Source organism: Polypterus senegalus, chromosome 10 (assembly GCF_016835505.1).
Source record: "Polypterus senegalus isolate Bchr_013 chromosome 10, ASM1683550v1, whole genome shotgun sequence".
Lineage (NCBI taxonomy): Eukaryota > Metazoa > Chordata > Cladistia > Polypteriformes > Polypteridae > Polypterus > Polypterus senegalus.
Window position 1 is genome coordinate 109127867 of NC_053163.1, and position 21815 is coordinate 109149681.

A 21815-nucleotide genomic window follows, 5' to 3' on the forward strand; every position below is an offset into this window, starting at 1 on the left:
TCATTAAAAAAGGACATAAGGGAATTGCAAAAATCAGTTGAGTAAAGGCGAGAAGGTAAAAAATCCAGGGGTTGTGGGATATTATTAAGCAGTGAAAACAATGACTTGGTGTTTCCTTCATTGGAAGAAATAATGTGAGTATAATAGTTAGATTTAATTTGGGCAATACAATCCTTGTAATAAAGTATATGGTTTTTGTACAAAGAGTCCAGTTTTTTTATATAACCATTCAAGTTGCCGACCTTTGGCTTTCAAAAGCTGAAGTACAGGTGTGAACCAGGAGTAGAAAAGGAGAACGAAACAGATCTAGTTTTTAATGGAGCGAGAGAGTTAAGAATACCATTAAGTCCAGTGTTATAGTGTGAGACCAGATCTTTAGGAGTGGATAAATTATGAATGTCCATAAGGGAATCAATACTAGAGGAAAGAGAGTCTAAGTTAATATTCTTAATATTACGGAAAGACATGAGACGGGAAATCTTAGTATTGGAAAGTGCAAGTTTAACATTGAATGAAATAAGAAAATTATCAGTTATGGGGAGTTCATCCACAGCACAATCAAGCGGGGTAACTCCAGAACAGCAAATCAAGTCCAAGATATGTCCTTTGGAATGAGTGGGAACATCAGTATGCTGCTAGAATCCAAATCTCTCAAGGCAGAATGTAAAGTCTCTAGTAATGGGGACATTGATATTATCCATATATACAGTATATTGAAATCCCCCAGAAGTATTATGTTTGATTAAACAGTAGATAAGTGTTTAAGGAAAACAGCAAATTAGTTCAGAAAGTCATTATTTGATTTAGGGGCTGGTAAACAGTTGCAATAGATAGATAGATCGATAGATCGATACTTTATTAATCCCAAGGGGAAATTCACATAATCCGGCAGCAGTATACTGATACAAAGAAACAATATTAAATTAAATAGTAATAAAAATGAAAAAAAAATAAAAAAGCAGACAATAACTGAGTAATGTTAGCATTTACTCCCCCGGGGGGAATTGAAGAGTCGCATAGTGTGGGGGAGGAACGATCTCCTCAGTCTGTCAGTGGAGCAGGACAGTGACAAAAGTCTGTCACTGAAGCTACTCCTCTGCCTGGAGATGACACTGTTCAGTGGATGCAGTGGATTATTCATGATTGACAGGAGTTTGCTTAATGCCCGTCGCTCTGCCACAGATGTTAAACTGTCCAACTTTACTCCTACAATAGAGCCTGCCTTCTTAACAAGTTTGTCCAGGCGTGAGGCGTCTTTCATCTTTATGCTGCCTCCCCAGCACACCACCGTGTAGAAGAGGGCACTCGCCACAACCGTCTGGTAGAACATCTGCAGCATCTTACTGCAGATGTTGAAGGATGCCAACCTTCTAAGAAAGTATAGTCTGCTCTGACCTTTCTTTCATAGAGCATCAGTATTGGCAGTCCAGTCCAAATTGTCATCCAGCTGCACTCCCAGATATTTATAGGTCTGCACCCTCTGCACACAGTCACCTCTGATGATCACGGGGTCCATGAGGGGCCTGGGCCTCCTAAAATCCACCACCAGTTAGGTCCAGTTAATTGATACACAACAGATTCAAATGAACTGAAGGCAGAAATAGACAACGGCAGGACTTTTCACTTCTCACAATACATTAACATGAGACCTCCACCTTGGCCAGAGCCACAGGGTTGAGAGATGTAAACAAACCCTGGGGAAGTGGATTTGTTAAGTTTGGAACAGTCATGAGGTTGTTGCCATGTCTCGGTTAGACAGAAAAAGTCAAACTTACGATCAGTGAGGAGATGGTGAATGAGAGGCCCCTTGCTCATAAGTGGGCGGATGTTCAACAGACTGGTTGACAATGGCGTTATCAACGGTGTTAGCCTGTGGTCAGTTACTCTGCCTAAGTTACGTGGAGGACGTTAAGAACTGAACCAGATGGAGTTCATTATTTTCGAACTGTCAGCTTGGATACTCTGGAGGGACCCGCGTTGGATGTATCTCCGATGGGGGAGGAATACGATGTCTGGGTGGAGATACAGCCCAGTCAGCTGAGGCTCAGACAGGTGGAAGCATAGTCGGAGGAGCTCAGCAGTGGAGTACTGAAGCAGGCCTGTCGCAGGTAGGATAGGGAGCGACAGGAAGGACCAAACAAACACGAACCAAATAAATATCCTACCAGTCCAAATGTTAAGCAAAGACGCAGACAACTCAGATGTCCGGAGAACAAAGCCAGGTAAGTTTCAAACCGGGATAGGCTGAAAAATAGTACATACACAACCAAATCACCAGTCGAGCTAGAAATCAGTCTAGCTTTAAATGATTGAAAAATAAAACTCAACGAATAAATCTGCCCAAAATGAAAATGAAAACAGTAGATTTAGATTGTAAGTTAATCATTAAAAAATTACCAGCAAGCAGCGGCGACCAGTCACGCCACCATTCACTCAACCAGAAGTGATCAAGCAAAAGCAAAAAAAAAAAATAAAATGAGTCAATGACTTGCACAGAAAAGCTCTAGTTAAACAACATAATGGACTAAAAAAAAAATAAACCACCAATACATAGCTTTCAGATCGATGGCCTCCATGCGATAAGTTTACAGCAAAAGTAATAAGGATATTAGGTGAGCAAAAATTGTAAAAGTGAAAAAAATGTGACTGTTTTTGGAAATCTTACCATCTTCTGTTACATTTCAGCCTAATCTTATAGTGTGGACAGGACAGAGGTTCTGACCGGCTTTAGTGACAATACCGCTTTCATTTACGTGTCACTTAACATCCCCACCCTATCCTTTATTGTTAAATGACTCCTTGCAATAATGAATTATATATTTTTGATGTATGGCCTACTCATTTACACATACAATAAATGTAACTCTTTTTAAGAAACACATAGCAAATACAGTGTGCCAAGGAGGGAGATGCAAAGTCACTAAATCTAGGCAGAGACAGCTGAGTGGATTCAGAATTTAAGACAATGGTGAGATCTGGAAGTATGATATAATTATGGGCTCCTCAGCCACTTGCATACATTGCCTGTAAGGTTTTTACTTCCTCCTTTTGATAGGCATAGATAAAGACATTCGCTGTCAGAATTTTAAAAAATGCAGTTTGTGTCACATTGTGCTTCAGAGTAGTGTTAACTGCTTATGCTGGTTAACGTGTCTGGGACAGTACTAAAACCAAGATGGGCACCATGCACTTGGACATCTGGACCCCTACAGCCTTACAAGTGACAACTTTACCCTTGGAATGCCTTTAATTATGTGAGACACCAAGAAGAGTAAATCTGTAACACAGAACCACAATAGGAGTCTGTAACTCCAGCTGCTGCGGATACCTTTTGAGATTTAATGGCTGTCCTACAGCTAACGTACCTTGTGCTGGGTCAGTGGAGACAGCCTTCCTCTTTCTGCTATGGCTATTGAAGTTGAGCCTCAGTTCCTGGCTGTATTCTGGCAGTGTTTCTCTGGAGGTGTAGGATCTGTGAAGTTTCTGTCCATCTTCGCTCTCATCTGAGGAGCTGGTGTATGCCAACTCCATCTCATGTCGAGCTTTTGGCAGTGGCTGGTAGGGTTTGCAGTCCATGTGTTCCATCTCTGGCAGCGCGCAGCCACATGCATTAAACCGAGGAATCCACAAGCACTTCCAAGAGGTGTCCTGCAAAACACAGACAGGCAGGAAACTGAGAAATCAAATGCACACACTGCAACAGAGAGCACCATACAAAATCACATTCTGCAAAAATTACTCCTCCTTGCTTTCATTTCCGTGCACCTTGCTGGTGACACTTTTCAGAAACCGACCTTGACTCCTTCAAGAATTTGTAGAAAGAAATAATCTAAGTCACTTCTAAGAGTAAATGTGATATATCTAATCTAATGACTTCAATATTAGGCACGCAATGAAGTCACAACAAACAGGCCACTTCATTCTACATTTAATAGATACAAGGAGAATTAGGACATCAAAATATCGAAGCCATGGGGAAAAATTTGTTAATCTGCAGGGTATCACATTATCAGAACTGGCAATGCATACAGACTACACTATCCATTGCTGTTAGTATAGAAATCAATTTTACGGATGCCCAAAAGTGCAGACCTTCATAACAGACTTTCAGGTTCATATTCTGGAGGAGAGTTTATCCAGTGTAGGCATGTTAAATAGATGGGCATCTCCATCCCAGTCACTGCTTTGTGCCTTATATTGCAGTGATAGACGTTAGTCCTCAATGGACACAATGTTAAAATAAGGGCATTCAGAGACAGAATGAATGAAAGAAGGGTGACAGATCGGTGGACTGGTTACAGCAACCACTTTCGTAGAGCCTGTTCCAGAAAGCAGGATTAGTGAATTCTCAACATTGTTGACTTTACGTGTCTTGTAATTCCGGCTTAATCTATTTGAGAAGCATAGGTCTGTCAAAATACAAGTTTTTTTTTCTGGATATCTATGGATCCTGACTTCCATTAGCCAGATTTTACACTAAATTTTCGCTTCTGGAATAGGACCCCTGCTCCAGGGATCTTGGACACCATGAATTCCCAGGTCTGGTCCTTTCCCTGGTAGTTCTGACATCCTACGATATCCCAAAGATATGGATGCTAAAAACAAGTAAGAAAATTTATGCATGGGATAGCATTCAGGTGCGTTCTGAGACTCGGTTAGCCTGCTTTGAAAGATGGGGCATTTTTAAATATTCTAGTCTCTTCATCAAAGAGTTTATTATCCCAATTTTCTTTATTGCATAATTTAGCAATAGAGAGTCTTATTCAAATATAAGTGACAACAAAATGCCATTACATGTACTAGTAGTGTAAATAAAATGTTTTTAGTACCATTTTACAATATCATTTGACTAAAATTGTTTTCATGGATGGTAGACTCTATCTCAAGAGATAAAAAGATTCACGTGCTGTTGTTAGTTGTTTTCAAAGAACTTCCCAAAGGAGATTTAAAATATATGCTGAAGTCTCGAGCTAAAATTGTTGGTTGCATCCAAACACAATAGATCATGGTTGCTCGTTGCTGATAAATTACAAAGTTAGAGTAATATTGAATTATTACTATTATCTTTTTACTGTAACAGAAATAACAGTCTCTGTAGTGTAAAGTGTCACTGAGACATCTTTCATATATTTCTAAATAAGTTGCTTTTATTTTTTCATTTTATGGACATGAGCATCATTTTAATGCTTCGATTTCAAAGTGCAGGAGAAGTGTGCTGCCGTGATTGAGGTTCACACAAGACAGCACACAGCCACAGAGACGATCGCGGGAAGGGTGAAGGCAGAAGTCAGACTGTTAACGTGTAACGACCCCACCCCATCATTCTGGTTAAAGAAAGCAGGGTACTTACCCTCTATGGTGATGAGTAAATAAACAATATTATTGGTACAGTATTAAATAAACAAAGAATATCATTATTAGTGAATTGAATAAATAAATACACATCTAACATCAGATCTTTCTTAAATGGTAACACTGGGCCATCCAACCCCGCCTACTTGTGACTCCGCCTTCACTTTGTTTCTAGCAGTGAGGTTTATTTGCTTCAGTGAGCTCAACTGTAGGTGTTTCACTTTTTTGATGTCGGGAATCCCTATCAAACAAGTAAAAGAAAAAAACACAAGATAAAGTAATTGCCCTGAAGGTAAAATAAACAAAGTAAACTAATTTGTGGTTTAAGCCGCATAGAGTCACAGGTTTTAACTCTTTTAGGGCGGATGTCGACTTTTGTCAACACATGGGGTTGAGGGCGGATGTCGACTAAGCTTGATATTCAGGGACAGAGGGCAAAAAAAGCTGTAAACATTGATAAATCTCACTGTTACATTATAGGTAGACCCTTTTTGCTCGGAGGATTGTTAGACTTGTTTACTTGACGTCAAATCCCTGCATGTGCGTAAGTAGTATAGAGCAAATAACATCTAGAATGGCAGTAACTTCAGGCAAGAAAGCGAAGCGAATGTGCAAAGCAAAACACTGGTGTATGTCATTTATTTTTTGCGTATTATTGCTGTAATGGACCTTGACTTACTGAACTGTGATTTTGATGCAAACGATCTGGAAATCGAAAATGAAAGACAGGGAACTGCATCAGCTGACTGGCCCCCAGCTGATTGCTGTGCTGAACACACTTGTGTAGCTAATGCGCCAACGGTGATGTTCGCCCTGGGAAGACTACACAGATGTAGATTTTGGGGAGGCAAGCTGGCTATCGGACTTCATCAAACGATACGGCGTGCTGGCAGACACTGCATATTACCAGCCCCTCCAGTACTTCATGTGCCTTTCATCTTATGAGTGACAAGACAAACAGGTATATAATAAGTAAATTAATTTGCATGTAGGGGCTCATGGAACATAAAACAGAGTGACATTTGTCATAAATAAATATTTAATGCTGATTTATGTGTGAAACCATTGCTTTTTAGAAAACTGAGTTCTTTTTTGGAAAAATATTCAGCCCTGGGATAAAAGGAAAAAAAAAATAATTAGCCCTAAAACAGTTACGAAAGACACGGTCGTAAATTTACCAATGGTTTTCAATACAAGAATTTAATATTTCAAGCTATCTGAATGAAAGTGGAACTGTCCTGAAAAATTTCCTTGAAGAGTAAGTGTGTCATATTTGCGAACAGATGGACAGACAGACATGGCTATTGTTGTAGGTGCTTTTCACATTATACAGTATGTGCACACAGCTAAACATTGCCGTGCTATGAGTGTGTGTGCCCTCTTATGGACTTGCATCCCAATTAGGCTTGACTTTTATTGTGCACCAAACTGAAGTTGGACAAGCTGGAAGGATGGATATTTGAGTTACTCATTTATTTCTTTGCTTTAGTGAGCAGACTGAGAGTAAAATTATCATTATAATACTAAAAATACATATTTAGAAATCTCTGCCAGTATAACAGTCATAGCCAATTTTAACCCTCAAAAAATAATAAAATATTGAAAATATTTAACCTTGTTATGTCAACAGGGTCTACAACTCTGAGATTAATAACTGACTTATAATGCATATTCAATTCAGTCAGTGCAGTTTACAGCACTAAATGTCCATTTATTGATTAATCTTAACATAAGATGAGTTGTCAATACAAAAACTATTTTCTGATTGCACGCTAGGTTAATCGAAGGCTAAACTCTTTGAATTGCCCATGAAACTTAATCGACTGATGATGGACATTGTTTCAATAGGAGGTGCCTGAACTTGTGAAGACATTCCCATTCCAACACCCCTGGAAAGAGCACATTGGCAATTCAGCCTTTGTCCACAGTAGAATGTATTTTCTAACTGTTTAGGAATGATTGTTGTGCCACTGGTGATGAACAACAGGAGTTTTAGTCACTGGCCCACAAGTTAAAATCCAACCTGTGAACCATAAAAACTAAATAAACTTCACATCATGAAATCTATCCAGTCAGTGTGGTGCAGTGCAGTGCATTAAGGCTGCTGCTTCTGTCCCCAACTTAAGGACCCTGAGTGAGCCCCTTAGTCAGCTTGTAAAGATGTGTACATAAACATTTGTAAAAGACAACAGTATTTTAATTCAACTTGGATAATTTCTCTGTGGTGGGCTGGCGCCCTGCCCAGTGTTTGTTTCCTGCCTTGCGCCCTGTGTTGGCTGGGATTGGCTCCAGCAGACCCCCGTGACCCTGTAGTTAGGATATGGCGGGTTGGATAATGGATGGATGGATGGGTGGATAAATTCTTCAGCCAAAAATAGAGTAACAATAATAACTGAATATGCTCAGTCGAGTTCAGGGACTGTAGTCTAATATGTTGGCTTTGAGTACAAGGCAGGAACCAGTGGACTGGGAGTCAGTTCCATCATAGCACTGGCCATCTACTGTCAATACAACAATCATCTCTATCATGGTGCTGTTTTTCTACTTTGACTCAGCCCTTTTAACAGCTGCATAAAGGCAAACAGCACATCAAGATGCAATTAAAAAAAAAGATGTTAGTGCTGTTCCAGACCATAACACTTTAGTGCATATAGATGGTCCAAATCTGACATTATGAATTTAAATCAGTTGGAAAATATTTAGTGGACCGTCACTAGTCACAAAGGGATTGCTGTTATAGGTAATTGCTGTGCTCCCATTACTTTTTCCTCAGATTATTTTTTTTTGTTCAAAAACATAAAATAGTTGTATGTCTGTTTTATATGAACAGAATTGGGCTTTTTTTATATTTCTTTTAGAAAAAGTGTAAAAGCAAGTAGATTTCAATTGTTTCACATTGTCTTCCTGATTTATTACTTTCAAATCAGCGGTGCAAAACTTTTTCCTCTATGAAGTATCTGGCCATTGACATTTTTCTCTTTGTAAACACTTGAACTTTAGAGCAAAAAGAAGCTCACATCAGTACACTCCCGATATATGTGTACTGTATACATGTTATCACACACGTGCACTTGGGATTCAACATCAGGGCTTGTTTAGTGGTCATCCCACCCCGAGCTGAGGGTTGGCACTGCTCTCTCCTCTTCTTTGTTCTGCAGACCTGATGACCAGCAATGGAAGGACAGAAGATGTCACTTCCATGTTCTGGTCACCTGAGCTTGCCTCTTCCACTTAATCAGCTTCTCCGCCATCTTGACTTCAGTTTAGCCATAGACTTGTGTCTGTGAAGATGTTTCTAAAATATGTGGTAAACTTTTTTTTTGTTATTTTGATTCAACTAGTTGGTTCTGCCCCCTGCTCACTTTGCTCGCCTAACCCCGGGACCAGGAGCCCCTCCATTAGAGAAAGTGATTGTATTTAAAGAGGTGGTATATACTGTAGAAAAGTATGCAGGGCGTGGGAGGAAGATGGTTAGGTCTTTAGTTATCATAGATAGAAAATCAGTTATTTGAGTATTTCACAACAACTGTCTATTTTAAATACCAATAAATAATAAAACATAGTAAAAAGTAAAAAAGCAAAAAATAATAAAAATTAAATAACAAGTTAAATTACAGTAACACCTCATCAAAAACAATATTATTAATTACTTTATCCTCTAACTTACATTCTATAAATTTAGCTTTTTTGCATTTCTCTTTGCACATTGTTCGGGATATTTTTCTCTTTCTCATATATTGGACAATTCCCTTTGTTCTTAATTTTAATTATTTGCATTTTCTTTTTTTTGACATTCATTATTAGCTCTTGCCACTGTTTTTCTATCATAATCTAAAATTCAACGTTCTTGAATAGATAATTTGATTTTCTGCCTTGCCATTATAACCAACTTGCACTAATGGGTGACTTAGCAGCACTGAGAGTGTCACGGGGAGGTACAGAGAGATGATGTGTGCAGTAGGGGTAATGATTGGGCAAGCCGTGTGGAGGGGAGTGGTCAAGGCTGAATAACTTGGATACGACGGAAAACTTTTTTAACATAATAGAGTGATTATACGGGATTTGCCCAAGTTTGCCCCAAAAGTTTACCTTTGTTTGTGATTTCATTTACAATGTACTGTATATAGCAAATCCTATATTAGGAAAAGTAGATTGAACCTTAACTCCATACTATAAAAAGGGAAAAACAGAAAAATTTGAAAAAAATAAAAATCAGAATCACAACAATTGGCTTCAGCAGACCCCCGTGACCCTGTAGTTGGGATATAGCAGGTTGGATAATGGATGGATCACAACATTTTGACTGTTGAGCTCTGCTCACACTGAGACACAGGTGGAATGGAATTCACTCCATTATTATCAGATTTAATCTTTTATATTCACAATTGACTCTATATGTCAAGTTTCAATTAATGCAGGGGTGTCGAACTCCAGGCCTGAAGGGGCTACACACAACACCCCATGACGACGTGAAAAAAGTTTACTTGAGGTTTTTGCAAATTTATTAAAAATAAAAAAAACTGAGAAATCACAGCTCTAGGAAGAGTCCTGGTGGTTTTGAACTTCTTCTACTTACGGATGATGGAGGCCACTGTGCTCATTGGGACCTTCAAAGCAGCAGAACTTTTTCTGTACCCTTCTCCAGATTTGTGCCTAGAGACAATTCCTTTGACTTCATGCTTGGTTTGTGCTCTGACATGAACTGTCAACTGTGGGACCTTATATAGACAGGTGTGTGCCTTTCCAAATCACGTCCAATCAACTGAATTTACCACAGGTGGACTCCAATTAAGCTGCAGCAACATCTCAAGGATGATCAGGGGAAACAGGATGCACCTGAGCTCAATTTTGAGCTTCATGGCAAAGGCTGTGAATACTTATGTACATGTGCATTCTCAGTTTTTTTATTTTTAATAAATTTGCAAAAATCTCAAGTAAACTTTTTTCACTTTGTCATTATGGGGTGTTGTGTGTCGAATTCTGAGGAAAAAAATGAATTGAATCCATTTTGGAATAAGGCTGTAACATAACAAAATGTGGAAAAAGTGATGCGCTGTGAATACTTTCCAGAAGCACTGTATGTATATCACAATCTGATTGTATGGGTGGTTACCTACCAGGTAACGCGTGTAGTTGGTCTGCAAGTCGGCAAACATCCACCACGGGTGCCCTCTCAGTTGCGGAAAGCAGATCATAGAATGTTACATAGTTAACTGTCAAATAATGCAAACACGTGTTTCGCCCTATTTTGGGTTCATCAGGCATACACACTCCACTGCACCCCTCATCGGGGATCGAACATCAGACGTCAGACAAAAGCACTTCGATTGTGACATTGTGAGAAAAAAAAAATCCTCTTCCAGTTCCACAATCAGCCTATACCCTCCTCAAACATTTTTTAAATCCCTTATTTAGTCGATATCAATTGGAAGGCCAACTAGATCACAGCCGGAATTTTGCAGTAGCTCGTGCGTTTGATCGTGCATGCAGGATGACCAGTGTGTTTGAAGAAAAGAGATCTCAGACTGGCCATCCTGTATGTCAATCAAGTAGCAAATGCCATAGGCAGGATATATGATAAACTAACGTTTAAAAAAATTTTTTTGAATGCAAAACAATCTACCTGCACTCCCTTTGCGATCTACCAGTTGATTACGATCGACGCATTGGGCACCCATGTTCTAACTCTTTTCCTAATCAGTGACCAGTTTTCACTGCTAATTAACTCCTTTACTCTTCATATGAATAGCCCTGTTTTTAAGAATTCAGTCCTCTCAATTGATTATTTTCTTCATTAAATGGCAACCAAACAGAAATGAGATGTGAAACAAGCCAACAGATGATAAACTAGGGTTTCAAACTCCAACCAATTTTACTCCAACCAGTTTTTTAATGAGAAACCAATTCTTGCTGTTAATTAAACCCGTTACTTAATTCCACGGCTTGCTGCTGCTCTCATTCTGTTACAGCAGACATTTCCCAAACTGTTGATTTTCTGTTTCTGATTATTGACCTGAGAGATCAACCTTACCGAGCCCCTCACCTTTCTTTATGTTCAGATAATGTGGTTAGCTGGTCACCTGTTTGCTCATTTTGTGTCTCATTATTGTTTGGCGGCTAATTAAGGAAATAGAAGGAACTAAGGGATCTGAGTCAAGTTAATTAAAACTAAGGCAGAAGAAGTTAATTAGCTGAAAAAACAGGTCACTTAATTAAGAAGGTGGTTAGAATGAAAACCTGCAGCCCTCCAAGACCGTAGTTCGACACCCCTGAATTGGCTGGATAGATAGATAGATAGATAGATAGATAGATAGATAGATAGATAGATAGATAGATAGATAGATAGATCAATTAGGAGATCTACTGTAGACTAGAAGTTTTTGTGGGTAGATAGGCTGTTCCAGAATTTCAAACCACAAGCTTGTATAGTGCAGACACCATCTGCATGCCCCCAACTGTTGGATTACAGTAAGGATGGACAGAGATGCTTTGCTATATTTTAAATTTAGTAGATGATGTAGCTTGGGGATTGGGCAGTGAACAGCTGCATTCCCTCCCATTGCAAAGTAAACATATATATAGGATCACATCCTTCTAATATAAAAGTATCGGCAGTCTTTATTAAATAGATTGAAAGCTGTGGCCATACATCTGGAATTTTTTTGCCACTGAGCTACAAATAAAGAGAGGCATTCAGGAGATCTATAAATATCGTAATAAGATTCTAAGACCAGCATAATCCAATTCAGGGTTGTTTATGCTGGCAGCAAGTGAGGCTGCCAGTCTGTTGCAGGGTCAACTCATGCAAACACACACTCACTCACACAGGGCCAGTTCACACTCACTAAGTAAACCAAACTAGCATATCTTTGAGATTTTGGCAAGTACAGCCATGCAGACACAGGGGCAGCAGTCCAACTCCATTGGAGTGAGGACAGGGCATGGCATCTGAATAAACACATCTTTGAATGCATGTCAAGGTGTGTATTATATACAGATATACAGTATATAGTGGTGCAGTGGTTAGTGCTGGAGAAGGTCTGCTCCAGGGCCCTGGACTCGATGTCAGGTCTGGTTACTACCTATATGGACTTCTTTCTCTCTGTGGTCTCATGAGCTTTCTGCATATCTTTCACTTTCCAGTGATGTGGGTGTTAGGTTGACTGGCTATTCTAAACTGCCCTGGTGTGATTGAACACTGGTTTGTACATGAACATGTCTTGTCATGGGTTGGCATCATATTCATGGTTGGACCATGCCTTGTGGCCTGATGCTGCCAGGGTAGGATTCACCAATTTACCAATCTCCAGTGAAACATCTGAAATGAACACATGAATGTGTACAGTAATTCTAGAATAGTGATAAATAGAAACAATTAAAATATTGAGGAAATGTCATACTGGTACAAATTAAGGGTCGACCTTCACTAGTACAGAGTGGCAAGGAAGTATGCTGTGTGCAGCAAGGAATCTCTGACTTATAATATAATTTGAGTAAATGTTCTTCATAAAAGGAAGGGCACCACTGGCCATGCTGATGAACAGGAAATTGAAATACCACAACTTGATTTGTCTGAGAGCCCCATGCCCAGCACATTGCCGTCTAGGAGCCAAAGCCTTGGGACTGGTGTAATTACTTGTGAAAATTAGAATGTCAATTATTTACGGCCCGCAGCCTCATTTCAGCTCAAGGGATTATGTGAGTGGAACCCTCCTGCCTAAAATGCAAAATATTTCAATGTGAAATGCATGAAAAATGGTGGTGAGGCAGATATATGTGCCACCCCCACCACTCTAAAGAGGCAGAGTTCAACTAGAATTTGCATTTTCTCTCTGTGTCCTCATTCTCTTTTTTAGGGCAGTCTGTTTTTCCTCTCACATCCCAAAGACATGCTTGTTAGCCTGAATGGTGGTGTTATATTAGCAGGGTGTGAGTGAGGGAGGCTTGTCACGTGGCACAGCTGACATGCTTACATCCTCAGCCCTGAAAACAGGAATGAATGAACATCTACTGTATGTTAGCTCAACTGTTGACTGTGAACTGTGAATGGGCGTGTGAGTGAGGGTATAGTATTATGTGACAGATGTTGCTGGGATAGGATGGTTGAATCACATGTATTCAGGTAATGATTGAACCACACTGGTTCAAACAATAAATGCAAGGAAATTCACGGTTCTGATGAGAAAAGAAAATAGACTCTAGTAACTTTGACACTCGTCGACATGACATAGGAAATTACAGAGTACCGCCAGGTGACAGTGGTCCAGGGTGTGCCCAGAGAGATGATACTCATGTGGAACTGTTGGAGAATAGCGATGGGAAAGACAAATAGTCTGATCAAGGTCCATCTGTCCACTACAGTGCAACAAAGGGACCCTCTACAGTATTTGTGGACCCCTGACCGCTCTACATTAGGATGCCAGCTCTTTCAAGACTCAGGTTTGTAGAGCTTCCACAATCCTAACTTCAGAAGTGACCCAAAAATGTCTTCAGTGAGCAAGACAAGAGTTCAGCTAGTGGGAGGAAGACAGGAAGGAGGAATGGAGGAAGAGATATACTGTAGGAGATAAATAATGGATGAGTAAGTGAACTACTTTGTGTGAAATGAACAATGCAGCTCACTGTGCAGACAGGGATACATGTAGTGCCTGTAAAAAGTAGTCACCTCTTTGGAAGTTTTCACTTTTTTGTGATTACACAATGTTGATGAGCAGTAGATTTAAGTTTGGATTTTTGAAATCCCCCCGCCCACCCAAATGGGGGCACACTACAGTACAGTCACTTTGCATTTCTGCTGCTCGCGTTATGAAGGGGGGGCTGAATACACGATAAGGAGATACGGTCTGATCAACTGCTGGCCACCCTAGGACATTAACATTGTTGTTTTTAAGTCATTCCTGTGTTGTTTTGGCTTTAGGCTTGGAGTTTTCTCTCTGGGATCAAATCTTCTTGCAGACTATGTCAGGTTTTCCTCCAGAATTTCCTTGTGTTTTGCTGCATTGATTTTACCCTCCACCCTCACAAGCCTTCCAGGGTCTGCTGCAGAGAAGCATCCCCACAGCATGATGCTTCCACCACCATGCTTCACCACGGGAATAAAGTGTTATTGTTAATGGTCAGTGTATTACTTATGCTAAACCTGGTGTTCAGACTAATGGGCATACAGTTTGATCAATAATTAATTATGAAGACTGTAGAACCTTCTTCCAGGTAACTTCAGAATCTCCCATGTGTTTTCTGTCAAACTCTAACCTAGATGTCATGTCTGTTTTTCTTTTTACCACTCTTCAATAAAACTATGAATGGTGAAGCACTCAGGCAACAGGTGTTGTCTGTCCAGTCTCAGCCCCTGCAATTTGTAACTCCTTAAGGGTTCTCAGAGGTCTCTTGGTGGCCTCCCTCTCTAGCCTTCTTCTTGTCATCAAGCATTCCATTTCTTAGTGATTGATTTAACTGGACTCCAAGGGATAGTCAGTGACTTGGACATTTTCTTGTCACCATCCCCTGCTCTTTAATCGCCTTTTCATGAAGTTGCTTGGAGTGTTTTTGTCTTCATTGCGTGGGTTAGGCCACCATACTGACTCACCACAAGGTGGACCTTCCAGATAAGGTGCCTTTATACTATAACCACATAAATCCCTTGACTACAGACAGTTGATCTTCATTGAATTAATTATGTGACTTCTCAATTCAAATGGCCACATTAATTAGGTAGTGCCGTACTGAAGGGGGTGTATACTGGAGATATTATTTTGTGTTATATATTTGTGATTAATTAGACCACTTTGCAGAGCTCTGTTTTCACTTCAACACAAAAAGTTTTTCTTAAAAATTTTTTTAATTAAATCCACTGCGATTCAATGTTATTTAACAATAAAATGTGAAAACTTTCAAGGGGTGAGTGCTTTTTATAGGCACTCTTTAAATGCCTTGATCGGTATGAGGAGTGCTGTTTTCTTCAGTTTGTCTCTCCTGTTGTCACTACACTCTTGTCTTATTTATTCACAACACCATTTAGTATGCATTGGCCTAGTCGGCATTCATTCTGGGTTTGCAGAGACAGCTCAAGAGTGCCCTCTGTCTTTCACAATGGCTAGAATTCCCACTGCTTGTGCAGTACATAACAAGTATGGAAGTGGAGAGCAGTAGGGAAGTTCAATGCCTTTGTGTGAGTGAAACCGCGGTTTGTACATTCCTGCGAACCAACATTTCTGTGTTGTTTAATGTACAATTAGTTTGCATTTGCCACATTTACCCCATTGATAAAATAAACCTTAAAATATGGAATGTGCAAAAGCTTAGGCCCCCAGTCAGCCAGTACCTAGTGACAGCCCTTTTGGAAGAAATCAGTCTTCAAATTTACATTATTTCAGGCTGATTTGGCAGAACAATCAGCTCAAAATAATTAAACTAGTACACAAATGTAAAATCAAATTATTATAAACTTTTTTTGACAAAGAACTGGTGTATTCTGAAAACATGCTTATCCATCCATTCATTCATCACTGCAAAAGTTTTGTATCTCATGAGACCTTTCAAATGCACAATGGATAATACTATATTTTCTTACTAATACCATAACTAGAAATAGCCTAAAATTCAGATAAGATAAAAAGTTATCAAAAGTTCTAACATCAAGTTGCTGATATTTTTGGCCTAGCGGATTGTGACACTTCCCGAGAGAGCTCATTAAATTTTTCTCATGTTCCAACAAATTAAGGAAATTGTGATCACAATTTATGTGTATTTTTTTCTACTATGGCCCTTCCCATGTTAAAAAAGTAAAGAAGTTGGAAAAAAAAAAATCAATAGATATAGTTTTAATAAATCAATAGCAACAGACTACAAGACCAGTCATTGAATTGATTTTACATAAATCCATCATTAATCTAACAAACAGAAATTTATTTTTCTGTTTCGTCTATTGATTTTCTGCCATCCTGGTGTGAATCCTGGGAGACCTGAGGCCAATCCTGGAAACAATGGATGCAAGAGAAGAAAGCTCAGATGGTACTCAAATTTTGTTACATTTTTGACTTACAATATTATAATTCTTTTGACATCTTGCATTTACATTTTGTCATAACCGTACTGTTTATTTTTGTTTTTCTGTACTGGGGCACAGAGCATCTTCCGTACCTCACAACCCGAGCTCATCAAGACAGACAGCTTAACACAATTTTTCCTTACTAGACATCTTGCTTATGTGCTTCTAATTAGTGGAGCCCTGACAGGACTCACTGGAGGCACTTAGCTCTGTAGCACCTGTGCTATTTAAGCCAAAGGATGGCAATCTAAGTAATTTACTCTTATTTCTATAGGAAAAGACCACTAATTGTATGTTGAAATCTGAATTGCTTAGCTAATTAGCAGTTTAACTTCTTTTCATGAAGGGACCATTAGCAAACTCTGTGGAGGAGTGGTGTGATCTCTTTGGGCCTCTCCACCTTGAAACGTGATGTTTAAAGGCTTTGATATTTGAGTAGTTGAGGGCAATAAATACAAAAGCAGAACATATTTCCCTGAGAGGCACACTGCATCAAAAACACAAAATGTGAAAAACGTACTTCAAGTACAAAGACCCGACATGTCCTCAGCCACGTTCATGCAGTAATGTTTCTGAATTGTCAGCAGGCAGGAGGCCATTTTCAAGATCTGTATCAGAAATCAACAGGCACTGTTTAATTACCTGATAAAATCATACGTCATCATACTTGTGTCAGATGAACAAGCATCAGTTATTACATCTCTATAGGCACAGACAGAAAACCATGCATCTCTTTTTGTTATATAGTATTGATCAATATTTTGTATGATTTCCTCAAGATACAGCAGAAATAAATCTCAGATCTAAATTTGGTTCTAAATAATCTCTTGCCAAAAGATGACAACCCATGCTCTTCATCACAAAACCAAATTCACTTTATTGCACCCCACTGACTATGCCAAAGTCAATAGTAAGTTTCCATGGCTAAAGTGATCATTCCCAGCAATGCAAAATAATCACGGAATAATATGTAATGTAAAGATATGAAAGATTCAGCAATAATTTGAGTCCTGAGCAACTCTGTCAACAACAATTATTTTTAGAAATAAGCAAGGTACCAAATGTTTCTACTCTTCTTTCACTGATTTTGAAAAAGTTGAAAAGCAACGAATATGTTAGTAAGTTATTAAAATCTTTACTCTGATAAATTCATGTATATCAGGGCAGTCAGTCCTAGATGCAGGCATACATACTGGACAGCAAGGGCCTGGCACACAAGCAGGAGTTTCCAGTGTTATGTTTCAGCTTGTGTTTAAATGTCTTTGTTATTTCCTTTTTATTTATTTTTGATTCTGCAGTTTGTTAATATCTGCGGTGGGCTGGCACCCTGCCCGGGGTTTGTTTCCTGCCTTGCGCCCTGTGTTGGCTGGGATTAGCTCCAGCAGACCCCCGTGACCCTGTAGTTAGGATATAGCGGATTGGATAATGGATGGATGGATAGTTTGTTAATATTCTTATTTATGTTCACTATTCTGTGTTTTTTTTTATTAGTTTTTTATACCATTTCATTTCTGTGGATCTATGCTGTTTCTGTTATGTTCCTTGTATTTTGCAGGAGGAGGCGGGGCCACCTGTCAATCTCCGTCAAGGGCAGAGGAAACAAGCAACCCCTTACGGTTCATCGAATGCATTGGAGTTGGTGAGTTTTTTTTAAATTTTTTGTGAAATTACTGGATTTTGTTTTTCCCTGCATGCATTGTTTTTGACTTTGCCTTCTGTATTTGTGTTTTTGACATTTGTTTGCCTTGTACGGTATTTCCTTTGGTGTTTAAGGCAACTCCTTCTGGGTCTTTTGTCCTGCTTGGAGCCTCCTTGTTTCAGAAACTTTTTGAAAATATACCTTTCATTTATAAACATTCCTGCGGTGGGCTGGCGCCCTGCCCAGGGTTTGTTTCCTGCCTTGTGCCCTATCCTGGCTGGGATTGGCTCCAGCAGATGCCCATGACCCAGTGTTAGGATAATGGATGGATTTATAAACATTATCTGTTTGCCCCTTTTTCTTCAAGCCATAGAAAAACATTTCCTTCCTTCTTTTTGATACAGTTTACTGGACTTTTGTTCTTAGAGACTCCTAGTTCATGACATCCAGTTTATACTTAAACAAAGTAAAAACTACAGGGGAGCAACCTGTTGCCACACTGGCACAATTAAATACACAAAAATGAAATAACTTTTATTTTCATTACATAATTTCAACAACTGTTAAAAAAGAAAAGGACATTTATAATGAGGCAATAGTGTCATTCATGCTTGAATAATAACTAATTACACAAGTGCTTTGTGAGTGATAGTGGCATCCAACCCACAACAGACTCACTTGTGTGGTAAAGATGTTGCAAAATGAGATGCAAAACCTTATCAAAAATTGCTGAAGAACTATTCATACTCGCCCCCTGTGTTCCAGCAAACAGGTTGGTCCTACCTGCCAGTAAAATAAAGAAATGTTATACAACCAACTTCTATACTAATGTTAAGATATCCATGGTTATAATTTAGCTGATCCTGCATATTTGTTAAGTGTCTTATATCACTCACACTTCAAAAGGGAATCAAACAAGTACAAAGAGGCCACAAAAAACGTAGTGCGTAAAAATTGTCAAAAATGTCAGTTGGAGACCTCATTACTGCTACTGCCTGTAAAAATATCCCCACACTTCTCTGGTGTATTTGGTGTGAAAAGAAATAGTAGACAAAAAAACAGCATGACCAACCTTTTTATCGACCCATCCCACACAAAATAATGGGAGAACTGTGTCTAATATCTGAGTGGCCCTACTGTCTACAACCAGGGCCAGCACCATGATGAAGGTGAATTAGGTATTCGCCTAGGGCGCACATCATAAGGGGGGCAAAACCCAGACGCATGGTTTAGCTACCAAACACTTATATTTCATGCTCACTTGGTCCCTCAGGTTCCTTATTTGTAGTTTTTGAGGTATTCTGATTAAAGGATCCTCCTGACTGATCCATATTGTTCAGTTTTGATAATGAATAGATGATATAATGGTAGAATAGATGAGGAAGGGTGAACGTGGCATAGGTGGTATTACTTTGAAAAAAATCTACTTAAGCAAAGTAGTAGATAAAAGGGAAAAAAAATTGCATTCAGGGAAAAACAAGCTAGAGATGGTGATCACTTTAAAGGGAGAAAAATGCTCAGCCTTTTATGAGAGCTCAATAGGGCCGCATACCTGCAATTAAGAGCCTATTCATATGGATGCAGAAATAGCGGTGGGAGCTTTGATAGGAATGTCTCGTTATTGGTTTCTGTTAGATTTCTTCTCAGGCGGCTGGGCATAAAAGCACATCGGCAAAGCACTCAGTTAATGGATGCGATGTGCACATTAGTCATTAGCACCCATCAGACTAGGCTGTAAACTGTGGTGTCACCATGGGGTGCTTGATGCTGGCTGAGCTGTTTCGACATGTTAATGCATGCAGCAAGACTCCTGGACACCATACAGCACTACCGACCACTCTTTGGATAATCAGAGGAATGGCAAACCTGCTCAGAAGCCTGCAATTGGCATTTTAAACTGGAAAGGGAAGGTTGGTTTTTTACCCTGGGAAGTCTGATGCTTTCTACCTTCAGCACATCTTGATACTGAGTTCTACAAAAGGAATGGTCCTTTTAGACTTCTGAAGGAAGCTCACTGAGAGAAGCGCTTACACATTTATGATATCACCTACCACTACCAGCCCACATCCCAACCCATTCATCAAATGTCTGTAACTAGCTTGAAATGGATACTTGGTAGTCAAGTCATTCTTCAAAATCAGCAATGTCACACCACTGTAACAGACTGGTGTGCCCAGCTTACTTCAGCATCCCTGGTCACAATCCCTGCCATGCCTTCATGGGCAACTAGAATTCCAGTAGCACCAGAGAAATCTGGGGCAATGATTTAAAAAGGAATGCGAGGTTTACTGGAAGGGAAATCTGCAAGTCAAATGGATCTGTGGGTAAACTCTCACACCTTACTGCCAGGGAAGAGGCAGTGTGTTTATATGGGAGCCAGCTTGCTCTGAATTAATTAAGCCCTTGGGCACTTTGAAAAGGAAAGCAGAGGCTTACAAAAGGTTTCAGTGTCTACACTGAAGGAAGAAGAGAATAAAACACATGTAATTATGTTTGGAAAAGACAGAAAGGATGCATTGTATCTTTTATTCATTAAAAGTATACATGCGTACTCCAGAGTTCACCTCATCGTGGATACACTGCAGCCAACCCAGCAACTAGGAGAAGAGTGCCTTAGAGATTGACAGTAATCATTATTCCAGTTTCTGTCACATTGATATGAGGGTCTACATCAGAAATGTAGTTTATGTGAAATCACACTGAGCTTAAGGTACTGTGGAGCAACACACTAAGTGGTGTGATGGAGATCTCTCTTCCATTGTTATTTTCTTCTAGGTTGTCATCTCTTTGGCTATACATCAAATTTCATCTTCCATCCATTGTCGAAACTCTTCAATCAACTTCAGGGGTGTGAGGAGCCGAGGTGGTTGTAGTATACAGATCAGAGGATGACATCTAGTGAGGTATAAATGTATACATAGAGAGCTGATAAAGCGTAAAGCACCTGTGACCTGCTGGGGGCACAGCAGCCACCCAAACTCAACACAGACAGACACTTATCACAAGTTGAAAGCACAACACATTTTTATTCTTGACAGGAAACACTGCACTATCTTTTTCCTTAGCAGCACAGTACAATAAAGTGCAACTAAACACAATATACAGCACTTTGTCTTTCTTCTTCTTCTCTCTCTCTCTGCTTCCATTCCTCCTCTTCCTCTGGCAAGCTTTCTCTCTCTCTCTCTCTCTCTCTCTCCTGACTCTGGTTCTGTGGGGGGGCTGCCACCTAGTGATCCATTGGAGATAATGCCCTGTGTACACCCTTTCCCTGGTCCTTCTACTATAAAAATATCCCGGGCAGGTAATGGTCCTGGCTGTCAGTGATACACCATATACAGGCATACAGTTCTGGTTTTGGTCCATGTATCCCCTCATTGATCCATTTTTTAACATCTAGTTAAAAGTCACCATACAGGGTAGAAACCAACTGTAAATGGAATGCCGGTTCATTGCAGAAATTTACCTCATTGTATATTTAATTTATATCTTGCTGTTTCATAGCTGTTGTGATGTGAGATTTTGCATATGACTTGATAAATATTTTGTATGTCTTTATTTGTAACTTAGGCAAAGCAATGTTAGTGTTACATTATTGATAATAACAGCAAAGGTTTGATGGTTTAAGAACCCCTCCAACTAGGACTAAGTCTCTTTGAATTTTATGACAGGATTTGGGAGATGTAACCTTAAAATAGTTTGGCAAGTGTTTCTTAGCTAAAGTCTTTCAAACCCCATAGGAAAGCCAGGCTGCCTAACTGCCAAGCTTTATCTTAACAT

General features: G+C 39.5%; 1 protein-coding gene across 2 annotated transcripts in view; it reads right to left on the reverse strand.

Moving 5' to 3' along the window:
• tenm1 (teneurin transmembrane protein 1) overlaps nucleotides 1-21815 on the reverse strand; it is an 844835-nt gene that overhangs the window by 594075 nt on the left and 228945 nt on the right. For both annotated transcript variants that reach the window (XM_039766316.1, XM_039766314.1), the window contains exon 2: nucleotides 3366-3648. In XM_039766316.1, coding sequence (XP_039622250.1) covers nucleotides 3366-3585 — 220 coding nt within the window. In that variant the 5' untranslated portion in view covers nucleotides 3586-3648. The remainder of the gene's footprint in view (nucleotides 1-3365; nucleotides 3649-21815) is intronic.